A 12,833-nucleotide genomic window follows, 5' to 3' on the forward strand; every position below is an offset into this window, starting at 1 on the left:
TCTTGCAGTCATCTTATGCATTCTATGCATTGGCAGTTACAGGAATGCCACAGTCAACGGGAGACATAAACCCACGTGTTTTCCATGGGTCATTGTAAAAATAGAAGATACACCTTTATTGCCATGGACTGGCGTCACGCATAGCTCCTTCTCAACGCATGGATATACGATTTCCTCCACAGCCTTGATTGAGCTGAGCGCGAGGTGCATGAGCTGAGCGCTGCCTGAGCCGGGTAACGTCACTGTCGGTGGCACGGCAGCATCAGTCCATTCTCTACAACAGCAGCAGTAGCAGCGAGCGCAACGCTTTAGAGCGGCGGCAGGATCCCTCACATGATCATTTTGAAATGTTGGAGAAACTACGCTGTGCAACAACCTTTTACAGAGTCAATGCGGGCAAAGTGGACTTTGAATGCTTCAAAATGTGCCCCAGTCGGACCATATTTATGTTGAAATAAGGAAAAGGTCGGAAGAGCTAAGAGGGGAGATTTCCTAAGGATGAGTGTAGACAAAGGGAAGACATTCAGGCTTTAGCGGTTGGAACCACTACAACTTGAGTCTCAGGAGAAAGGTGCGTTCCTACTTGGACAGCGGAATCTTTCTTATTTTTGGCAATAATCATGCCTGTTCGGAGAGGTCATGTTGCGCCACAAAACACCTTTTTGGGGATAATTATAAAGAAATTTGAGGGACAAAGTGAGTATTATCTTTGTGTTTTCACAATAATGTATCTTAAAATTCATAATATTCATTTTGTTGGGAAAATGTATTTGCCTTGCTTGCGCACACATTGTTCTTATCTGAATATTGGCATTTCGACAACACATTTTTTTTTAACAATCAGTAAGAGTAGAGCTGATATTGTTGTGCTTGTGATACTTTAGAAGTGGGAGAGTTGAGGTTAAAATAATTTAAATATGGGATATCATTGAGCTTTATTTAAGGTACTTCGAAGTAGCAACAACTTATGTTTCTCCACAAGATTACATGGTAATAAGTAGTATCCAAACAACAGACATATAACCTTTTTCAAATACTCCCACATTTAAAATGGTTATAGTCAGGTGGTTATGTGCCAGTTATTCAATGTGGATCTCTCTGTTTGATAGTATGGCTATGGCATGAACATTAATCAAGAGGAAATGAAGCACACACCTCCATTAACAAATACTGAAGCAATGCACCCTTAGTCATGATAAGACTGAAAGAGAAATGTTTAATTGATCATCTGTATATTTTGTGATTTATAATACAGTGTACATTTTATACTGTATATAAAGCATCATGCAGAGTGGTATTTTATCACATACCTCTGTTGCTACCATGAATGTGTTAACCTACCCATTCTTCCCCACTATGATCGTACACTCTTCTACACCTTCACAGATAAGAAATTCATTATAGCCAATGCCCGGGTTCAGAACTGTGCCATCATCTACTGCAACGATGGCTTCTGTGAGATGACCGGCTTCTCACGGCCGGACGTGATGCAGAGGCCGTGCACCTGTGACTTCCTCCATGGAGAGTTCACCAACAGGCATGCCATCGCCCAGGTAGCCCAGGCTCTGATGGGGTCTGAGGAGCGCAAAGTGGAGATCACCTACCACCGCAAGGATGGTGAGTACAGACTACGGAGTCCTCCCCACTGGGCTTGTTGCTCATGCTTTTGCATTTATATGAGAAATTTGAAGCAAAATATGGGTCAGTGAATAGTGACAGAATAATGCAGGAGAGAGAGGTAACGGAATGGGCTTGGCTTGACAATGGACTTTTCTGGGCGTCTGAAGTAAACACTTCAGTAGGTAATTTGTGTTGAACAAAAACACTTACAGTGTATGTATGACATCTCATTTAGTGGCGCTCAGATAGGGGGGTTTCTGTCTAGAGCTTTTGAAGTAGAAAAAACAGTATCTGTTTGTGAAGACAATTGCATCTCCATTCACTGTATACAAAATTGAACATTTTAATACATAAAAAGGTGACATATTGAATGAGTCGTTTAGTTTAAGCCGCTTCTGAATTTTCCATGGAGATTATGAGTTGGCATGACAGCTGCTATTGTTTTGATGGGTCACATGCTTAGCGAGTGGCAGAGTGAAAGTTTAAACCACCTCTCCCATATCCAATAACCAGGGTCACCCAGGGTGCATGCGGATGCCCTCTAACGATGATATTCCTTCCTGTCCAGATGACTAAGCTTGTAGCGGTTGCGTCATGGTCAAGGTGTATGTAATCACTGGCCTGGCTGACATTTCCACCTACAAGGGCTGAACGGTTTTATAAGAGCTGGTTGAAGCCGGGTTAAAGTTGGTGACTGGTCATGAAACGTGGTTTGCTGTGTGCTGACGGGACATTTTCACCTTGTTAAAGAAATCCTGGCGAGAACGCTGCATGTGGATAGGGGGATGTGGACAGGTAGGATGGAGGACAGTACTGGAGAGATGGATGACGGAGGTATAATGTGGAAGAAAGAGAGGACAACGTGGGAGAATGTTTGAGGGAACTAGGGACTTGTACTGTTACTAAGCCAGGACATAGTCTGGGGGTCTGATAAAGTGATTTAGCTCGACAGAGGTGTGGATGAATACATGGGGTGTGAAGTGGCCCTGGTAATAAACACATCATTACCACAAACTCATATCAGTGCTCCAATGCCTCTGAATGGACCGTCTCTGCAGTATGTTTTTCCAACATAGGAGAGGCCTCACAGGCATCGATCGCTTAATGAGGACACAAATACCTTCATGTTGCATTGATCTTCAAACCTGCCGTGTTGGGAGAATAAATCAATAGTGTCTGTCCTGCTATCTTTCACTGGCCAGGCCGCCCCCTAGAGATGGGATGAAGGGATGAAAAGAAAGATTGGAGGGGTAGAGAGAGAGGGGTCCTCATTATTGTTGCTGGAGCTGTAAGGCTCTAATTACCTCCCGGTCTAAACTTCCTGAATCTGTAAGTTGCGTTCCAAATAGATCCCTTTTCCCTATATAGTGCACTACTTTTGACCAGGACCCATAGGGCTGTGGTCAAAAGTAGTACACAAGTAGGGAATATGGTGCTATTTGGGAATCAGACCATGAGCCATCTTTCTAGAGAGGGTCACAAACCTCTCATAACACAGATAGGATTTTCACCTCCTTATAACAATTGATTTGATCATAAGTGTTATATTATAATATACTCATATTTTGGGTTAAGTATTGGTAAAACGACATGACATTGGTATGCACATCAAGGATGTAGGCATGGGTGGGCCCGGGTGGACACAGGCCCACCCACTGGGGTGCCAGGCCCTGCCAGGCCCCCCCAATCAGACTGAGCAAAAAGCCCCTGAGGAACATCAGGAAATTACGACCTTTCCACTTGATGGAATTTTTCAAAAGAGGATGTATGATCATGACCACCTAATCATCCCCAGCATCCAATTAGCTCATTCATCCCTCCTAATCTCCCCTTTAGATATTCTCCAGGTCGTTGCTGTAAATGAGAATGTGTTCTCAGTCAATTTACCTGGTAAAAATAAGGGTAAAATAAATAAATACATTTCTGAAATCAGATTTCTCTCTGATATTGTATTGCCGAGGAAGATGTGATGTGGGTGATTGGTCATTTAGTTGGATGCCCTGATGGACCACTTGGAGCCTGCAGGCCAATCTCTTCTAATTTACAGTAATCCCCTGGCCCTTAGAGCCTGTTTCTGTCCTTTACAGCCTGTGAAGGATTTTCTTGCCTCAGCAGAGTTTTGTCAGGCAGATTAATCTATTATGAGTTGACATCTTGTCCTTTTGGTGAACCTTTGGTGTTCCTTTTATAGCTTGGTTCTATTATAAAGTTACAGCACAAAGTCCTCCTCGAACCATTTCCTGTGCTTACATCAGACATTAGGTATTGCGTTGTCCTTTAGTAAGTGAGGTATGCCTCTCCCTCGGAACGGCTGTGCATTCAAGGATCCAAAATGGCTGCTTGCCTCGCGTCATACAGCATAGAGGTGCCGAGTGTGATGCAATGTTGTAATGATCTTAACACCATCTGTATTATGCTATCAACCTTGACTTCTTTCAAATGTACCCACCCGAATGGGCACATTTCAGTTGTGTCTTTCAGTTCCCTGCTGTCTCGGTTTGTCCTGGATACTACAACAACAAAAAACCACACTTAAGGCCATGAGATGGAACAAGACAATCTCGTTGTAATCACTATACATCTTGTAGTGCGTGTGTGTGTCGGTGGTGACGTCATTCGTTCCGATTCGGTCCCTTTTTTAAATTTAATCAAGAGGAAACCAGAGCTTGATGCCTCTGTGCTGCGATGGGATCCTTTTGCAATCTTCACATCCATCCGTGTTTCCGATTGGTCTGACGAACGCTCACTGTAGAGTTCTATTCTGTTCTCCTTCCCTGTCTCTCACTCTGCCGAAGTAGTGTAATGACAGTCGTGAAATTCTGTCACACAACAACATCCTGTTTTTACAAATGCTTCATCTCAACCTATCTTACTACATGCAGACACTTCTATTCAGTTGAATGCAGTCGTCGCTCTGTGTGTGTGTGTGTGTGTGTGTGTGTGTGTGTGTGTGTGTGTGTGTTTTTTCTCAATTTGGATTTGAATTTCTCAACGTATTCACATATTCAAATGGAATAATCACACAGCCTTAACCTCTATTACGCAGAGCAGACTGTGGGGATCGGGTGAGTGGAGAAACCCATACATGCTGTGTGGCATCCCAAATGACTCCTTATTCCTCATTTAGTGCACTACTTTTGACGAGGGCCCATAGGGTTTATTGGGCCCATATTTTTATTGTGTGCTGGGCAGGTCACGAGGGTGACACACACGAGAGTAAGTCAACATTCCATCTAGACCAGAGGGTCAGACAGGCCCAAACACATACACATTAGGTAAACAGAGAGGGAGAGGACCGACGAGTTAGTGACTGTAGAATTTCAGTGTTTTGCATACATGATTCAACACAAATTCTCACGTTTACTCCCTCTCTCTCTCTCTCCCTCTCTCTCTCTCTCGCTCTCTCTCTCCCCCTCTCTCTCTCTGTTGCACTGTCTGTCTAGATCTGTATGTGCCACAATAATGACTCATTCCAATCAGTGGCATTTTAAAAATGAAACATTACACTGACTACCCCATGAAGCATAGTATTTCTGTATTTCTGAGTAAATCTGCCATTAGGCTAATCCTACACACTTGAGAAATATAACTCTGTCCCTCTATCCCTCTATCCCTGTGTGTGTGTGTGTGTGTGTGTGTGTGTGTGTGTGTGTGTGTGTGTGTGTGTGTGTGTGTGTGTGTGTGTGTGTGTGTATGTGTGTGTGTGTGTGTGTGTGTGTGTGTGTGTGTGTGTGTGTGTGTGTGTGCGTGCGTGCGTGCACGTGGGGGTGTATGCATGTATTTACGTTCAATTTGTTTAGTTATTGTCTTTGTTCAGTTTTGTTTGGTACTTATAATATCAGTGAGACAATAATTTGCATTCATTGGCTACATTAAAGTCCCTATCATTCACTCTGGGTTTCCGCCATAGGCACTGAACACATCTAAATAGCATGAAGCGAAGCTTTGTCACCATTGGAATGACAAAGCACCAACCTGCAGTAGTATGCAAATTTCCTAGAAGATAAAAGGGCTATAACACCCACTCCGACCTATCCCATCTGGAATTATGAGTGGTGATACGAGCAATGATATGTGCATAAAGCCATTTATTGAATTGAATGACTTTCGAGCGCAGAGAGTGGAATGTCATTTTTATGTGGATTTGCTGTGCAAACAAGATCATGTCTCTGCAGTATGGCCTGTAGTCAAATATGCTATATCAGGTTCCACAGTCTCACGGAATCAGGAGAGAATACTGAGGTAATGTTACCAACAGTGCATATGCTACTGAAGCAAAAGAGATTGAAATACGGGAGGAGGAAAGAGGGACAGAGAAGGAGAAAGGGAGGGAGGAGATGGAGAGAGATGGAGAAAGGAAAGAGGGAGGGAGGGATAATATAGAGAGGGATACTGGGAGAGAGAGATACAGTGAGTGGGAGGGAGGAGAATTCAGGTGCTGCTTAATATTGGATGGATATTTCCATCACGGGGACACCCTCTTGAATTTAGTCCAAGCTCCTCTGAGCAGCCTGTCTCAATTATAGATGAGCCTGGCACCAGCTATCTCTGTCTCTCTCACTCTCTCTCTCTCTCTCTCTCTCTCTCTCTCTCTCTCCTCTCTTTTCCCCATCTTTGTCTCTCTCTCCCTCTCTCTCTAACGCTCTCTCTCTCCCACTCTCTGCCCCCCCTGTCATTCTGAAACAGGAAAGGGCCTCTCCCCAAACTGTTTCCACAAAGTTGGAAGCACAGAATCGTCTAGAATGTCATTGTATGCTTAAGATCTCCCTTCACTGGAACTAAGGGGCCTAAACCAAACCATGAAAAAGAGCCCCATACCATTATTCATCCTCCACCAAACCTTACAGTTGACATATATGCATTCGGGCAGGTTGAGTTCTCCTGGCATCCACCAAACCCAGATTTGTCTGTCGGACTGCCAGATGGTGAATCGTGAGAACTCGTTTCTACTGCTCCAGAGTTCAATGCTGACGAGCTTTACACCACTCCAGCCGACGCTTGGCATTGCGCATGATGAAGCTCCCGACGAAACAGTTATTTTGCTGACGTTGCTTCCAGAGGCAGTTTAGAACTAGGTAGTGAGTGTTGCAACCGAGGACAGATGATTTTTATGCGCTATGCAATTCAGCACTCAGCAGTCCTGTTGTGTGGCCTACCACTTTGCTGCTGAGCCGTTGTTGCTCCTAGACGTTTCCACTTCACAATAACAGCACTTACAGTATTCGAGGCAGCTCTAGCAGAGCAGAAATTTGACAAACTGACTTTTTGGAAATGTGGCATCCCATGATGGTGCCACATTGAAACTCACTGAGCTCTTGAGTAAGGCCATTCTACTGCCAATGTTTGTCTATGGAGATTGCAAGGCTGTGTGCTTGATTTTATACACCTGTCAGCAATGGGTGTGGCTGAAATAGCCAAATCTACTAATTTGAAGGGGTGTCCACATAATTTTGTATATATAGCGTACAATATGACAGGGATGAATAGCTGTGATGTTGTGGATAGGTTTTCCTTGTGCACCAGTTCGATTTGCACTACCGTCAAAGTTTATGACTTCCTAGCCTGTTGGTAGGTGTGTTCTTAGAGCAGGCAGCTTGCATGTTGAAGCAATAAGCAAACTCTTGCATTGGTTAGTTATGTATGACAATACATTGTGTGAAACAGGACAAATATAACCACGCCCTACATTGGGTGTACAATGTAGGCCTACTGTAGAATGAAACAGTAAAATCATTTATTTCAGGCTACTTCCTTTGGTGCAAATTTTCCGCTGTGTCTTTGCATGACCATTTGGAAAACAGTTAAATTTCACAATGAATTCCTCTCTTGCCTATTGTGCCCCTCCCCCTCCTCATGTACCCCTAAACCAGAGATTGTTTTAGTCACAGAGTTACCGCATAGTGTTGTCATAGCAACAGATGGAGGATGGAACCAGCCAACATATATTCTCTTGTCCTCTTCTCTAATCTATCATGGCATGTCTCTACCAGCACCTGAAGCACTGGAGCTCACTGTAGCCATGACAATTGTCAATTCCATTCTCATGAGATGTGCAGATTGCTGAGTCGTGCTGTTTGAGCTGTTCAAGGGATTATGGGACGTTCAATGAGACATTTTGTCAAAAGAAGTTGAGAATTCTGTTCTTAATTCTGTTCATTTTCATTAGTACCCAAGTTGTAATACTGGATATGCCTAAGACTTAGCCATAGGGTAGCCTACATAGGGCCATGCCCGTGTAAGACACTATATACAGATGTAGGATCTTAATTTGTGCCTGTTTGCTACAGCAGGAAAATAATCCAGCAGTAACATGAAATGTGAATTATTATGTGGATTATAATTAATGGACTTTTTTCTAGGGTTCGATAAAAAAATATGTTTTCAAAGTGGAAATGACAAACTTTAAGAAGCCTTTTTTAACCAGAAATACACTAGAAGAAAGTTATCCTGCAACAGGGTGATCAAATTAAGATCTTACATCTGTAGACACTCCTATATTCTATCTCCACAAATGTCACCCGCGGGGAACCATGGGTATCCGACCTGATGCAGAACTCTACCCTAGGAGATGCCATGCCTGGTTGAGTATGGATGGATGTAGGGCAGGGTGTCCAGGCTTTTAAAAATCTGAATCAATGAATGAGATCCTTGTTGATTTGTTGTATTTTTGAAACAGGTGTGTTACTTCTGAACAGGAACAAAATTGATGAATTGCTTTGACTAACTGACTGATTGACTGACTGATTGACTGACTGATTGACTGACTTGATGGCATTACAACGGCCTCCAAGCAGCAAACTAAGTAGCCAGCCAGGCAGGCAGTATTCTTCCCCCTTCTCTCTCCTCCTCTCTCTTCACACCCTCCCCCCTCTTTTCTCTCCTCCTATTTTCCCTCCATCCTCTCCCCATATGGCTACAGTCCTAGAGGCTATCTTATCCAGATCCTAGCAGTGCACCAGATCCCTGCAAAACAACACCCTGCCCAGCAAGCTACCGTCAAAGAAGATCAGCCAAACAACATATTGACAGGGAAAAGATAAATATTTTGTAGATTATTCACTCTCCATTTCGATATATATTCTACATATGGAAATCAATATTTCCAAATGAGCTTAGATATCTCCTCTTAGGGTTGTCAGTGAAATGCATATAGGTGTAGGCGTACAGTTGTGGCCAAAAGTTTTGAGAATAACACAAATATTAATTTCCACAAGTTTGCTGCTTCAGTGTCTTTAGATATTTTTGTCAGATGTTACTATGGAATACTGAAGTATAATTACAAGCATTTGATAAGTGTCTAAGGCTTTTATTGACAATTACATGAAGTTGATGCAGAGTCAATATTTGCAGTGTTGACCCTTCTTTTTCAAGACCTCTGCAATCCACCCTGGCATGCTGTCAATTAACTTCTAGTCGACATCCTGACTGATGGCAGCCCATTCTTGCATAATCAATGCTTGGAGTTTGTCAGAATTTCCGGGTTTTTGTTTGTCCACTCGCCTCTTGAGGATTGACCACAAGTTCTCAATGTGATTAAGGTCTGGGGAGCTTCCTGGCCTTGGACCCAAAATATTGATGTTTTGTTCCCCGAGCCACTTAGTTATCACTTTTGCCTTATGGCAAGGTGCTCCATCATGCTGGAAAAGGCATTGTTCGTCACCAAACTGTTCCTGGATGGTTGGGAGAAGTTGCTCTCGGGGGATGTGTTGGTACCATTCTTTATTCATGGCAGTGTTCTTAGGCAAAATTGTGAGTGAGCTCACTCCCTTAGCTGAGAAGCAACCCCACACATGAATGGTCTAAGGATGCTTTACTGTTGGCATGACACAGGACTGATGGTAGCGCTCACCTTGTCTTCTCTGGACAAGCTTTTTCTCAGGATACCCCAAACAATCGGAAAGGGGATTCATCAGAGAAAATGACTTTACCCCAGTCCTCAGCAGTCCAATCCCTGTACCATTTGCAGAATATCAGCCTGTCCCTGATGTTTATACTGCCCTTCTTGACACCAGGCTATCCTCCAAAAATCTTTGCCTCACTGTGCATGCAGATGCACTCACACCTGCCTGCTGCCATTCCTGAGCAAGCTCTGTACTGGTTGTGCAGCAACCCAGCAACAGCCCCAAAACGTCACTGCTCTAGAGGAGATCTGCATGGAGGAATGGGCCAAAATACCAGTAACAAACAGTGTGTGAAAACCTTGTGAAGACTTACAGAAAACGTTTGACCTCTGTCATTGCCAACAAAGGGTATATAACAAAGTATTGAGATAAGCTTTTGTTATTGACCAAATACTTATTTTCCGCCATAATTTGCAAATAAATTCATAAAAAATCCTACAATGTGATTTTCTGGATTTCTTTTTCTCATTTTGTCTGTCATGGTTGAAGTGTACCTATGATGAAAATTACAGGCCTCTCTCATCTTTTTAAGTGGGAGAACTTGCACAATTGGTGGCTGACTAAATACTTTTTTGCCCCCACTGAATATATGTAGATCCATTGATTCTTGAAGAATATAACTTATAAATGCCTCATGAGCTTATTAGTTCAACTGTCACACTCCATGATATAAGCTTGTTTTTCTAAAATGTTTGTTGTAAATGTAAACAAACACTGTATAACCTCATAACATGGTTAAAACTATAATGTTGATATTATGAATGGTCAGTCCTTGCATCCACAGCTGTCTATTAACTTGAGAAAGGTTACATTTCTCCAAGCCCATCCCTCAGCTTTTTACCGAGACAGAGGTGAGGAGACGTTTGGTTATATTTCATCTGTGGTTTTGCCTTTTAAACAGCTGCATGTTAACAAGATATCAAACTGTCACCAACAAAAAGTTAAACGATAAGCCTAAAGCAAATGCAGCATATGTCATTCATTTTCACATGTAAATAGCACTTTTCAGTAGTGCTTAAAGAATGCCATTCCGTGAGTGCAGCATTTATTTTTCAACTCAAATCACCGAGCCCAGTCAGTCCTCCATGACAACAAAATCATAAACCGAGTAAGGCTGGCTAATTAGTCCTTAGTTTTGGGGTTATGCTCAGGTTTAAAAAATGTGGCTAATCTATACTGCCATATTTCCAAGTCCTGTTCTTGAAGATCAAGTGGTATAACATTTATTGGAATGAGCGGAATTCTGACTTTGGTTTTTAAATATAAAGATATAATTTAATCGTATTATTATATGTAGTAGAAAGCGATGGGTTAGAAGAAGCCTACATAACCAACCCATAAAGTAAAATGTAACATCCATATATGGCCAGCAATGTAAATTTTAACATTGATTTATCCTGCGATAGATGTGGTTCAATTGGGAACATGCATTTGTGTCTTCTTCTCATGCCTCTTAAGGGGGAAAGCAATCTAAAAGTAACTGAATGGAATCAGATTATGTTACTGACTTTGGGGAGTCCAAAGGTTACGTTACTGATTACAATTTTGGACAGGTAACTAGTAACTGTAACGGATTACATTTAGAAAGTATCCTACCCAACCCCGGGCTTGCCTCCCAGGAACTCACCAGTCCATTTCTAATGCTAAATGCCAAGCTGGCATCCACACTGTAGCCCAGCCCAAGGACGGCCTTTGACAGAGATCAAATAAGCCAACCCTCCAATGCCATAAGAGAACGCCCCGGGCACCCCGACCTATTTCATCACTTCATCATTTCTGCCATTCTTCTCAATTAGAGTTGACGCCCAGATTATCAAAGCACATTTGCATTGGCAAAACGCTGACATTTACTGCTTGCTATTTCTCCTCGTTTCTGTCCATTTGAATCTGCGTCAAGCGTTGCTCTCCAAAGGAAAGCGATGTGCTGTATGATAACCGTGTCTCGGTGCTCGAGACTCGAAACGTGGACTAAACACACGGACAAGTGCGGGTATTCGGACACGGCCATAGACTCTCCCTACTTGAAAGTTTGGACTCGGACAAACGGTGAAGAAGTGAATGAACAAGATACTGTATGTGTGTATGTGTTCGGTACAAACAGCTAGCTGCCAACACATTTACTGCAGGTGTTCTCTACATTTCAACATCTGTAAAATTCTGAAATGAGCATGTAGTATGTTGAAGCCTACTCGAGTGTAAATCAGTCTCTTTTCAAAGACGATGGTAGCTTTATGCAATGCCTATGTAGCGCCAGCATATGTCTAGTCTAATTTTGTCTGTAGTGTGATGATGTATACACTGAGTATACCAGACATTGGGAACACCTTCCTAATATTGAGTTGCTGGCCCATGTTGACTCCAATGCTTCCCACAGTTGTGTCAAGTTGGCTGGATGTCCTTTGGGTGGTGGACCATTCTTGATACACAAGGGAAACTGTTGAGAGTGAAAAACCCAGCAGCGTTGCAGTTCTTGACACAAACCGGTACGCCTGCCACCTACTACCGTACCCTGTTCAAAGGCATTTAAATATTTTGTCTTGCCCATTCACCCTCTGAATGGCACACAACAAAATGGCTTAAACAACTTTCTCTAACCTGTCTCCTCCCCTTCATCTAGACTGATTGAAGTGGATTTAACAAGTGACATCAATAAGGGATCATGGCTTTCCCCTTGATTCACCTGGTCAGTCTATGTCAGGTTTTTAACGTTTTGTATACTCTGTGTATTTCTTGCTCCGTTCGGAGCGTGGCTCTTTCCAAAACCCACTGAGCCTTCAATCACTCTCCATGGTTTTCTAGACAAGTCGGCCATTTGCGATTGCAGGGACACTGTATGGTGCTGGATGCATCCAACAGATGAACAAAACAAAAGTAGCATCACCTCATCAATCCATTCAGGACATGGACAGGGTCGTATTCACCAGGCACCAAACTAAAGAAAAATGGATGGAAACAGGGAGCAACTACCTGAACCGGTCCAATAACAAACGCTTGTTTTTTCGTTGCGAAGCGTTTTGCTACGTTGTGCATTAGCGAATACAAACCAGAGCAAGGACACAGAGCTGCATGGGAGGGGCCCGCCTAATGGAGTTAGGTCATAGGGGAAACCCTGGGGTAGAGTAACGCTTTCCCTTCCCTCCAGGATCAGTTGCTCTCCTCTCTTTGTGTTTTTAAATGTCCCCTGGAGGGAGGATTACATTTCTGGAGCCTCCATGGGCTGCTTGAGTGTCTCTCTCTCTCTCTCTCTCTCTCTCTCTCTCTCTCTCTCTCTGAAGGTGGGCGGAAAGCGTCTAGTCGACCATTAAGGAAGCT

The 12,833-nt window shown here is 43.1% G+C and overlaps 1 protein-coding gene across 1 annotated transcript in view; it reads left to right on the forward strand.

The window, feature by feature from the left end:
* Positions 1–261: 261 nt before the first annotated feature.
* LOC112253751 (potassium voltage-gated channel subfamily H member 7-like) overlaps positions 262–12,833 on the forward strand; it is a 71,083-nt gene continuing 58,511 nt past the window's right edge. The window contains exons 1-2 of the mRNA XM_042323967.1: positions 262–696; positions 1,387–1,617. Of these exons, the coding sequence (XP_042179901.1) occupies positions 621–696; positions 1,387–1,617 (307 nt within the window). The 5' untranslated portion in view covers positions 262–620. The remainder of the gene's footprint in view (positions 697–1,386; positions 1,618–12,833) is intronic.

The sequence above is a fragment of the Oncorhynchus tshawytscha genome, linkage group LG07, assembly GCF_018296145.1.
Source record: "Oncorhynchus tshawytscha isolate Ot180627B linkage group LG07, Otsh_v2.0, whole genome shotgun sequence".
In the NCBI taxonomy this organism is placed as follows: domain Eukaryota; kingdom Metazoa; phylum Chordata; class Actinopteri; order Salmoniformes; family Salmonidae; genus Oncorhynchus; species Oncorhynchus tshawytscha.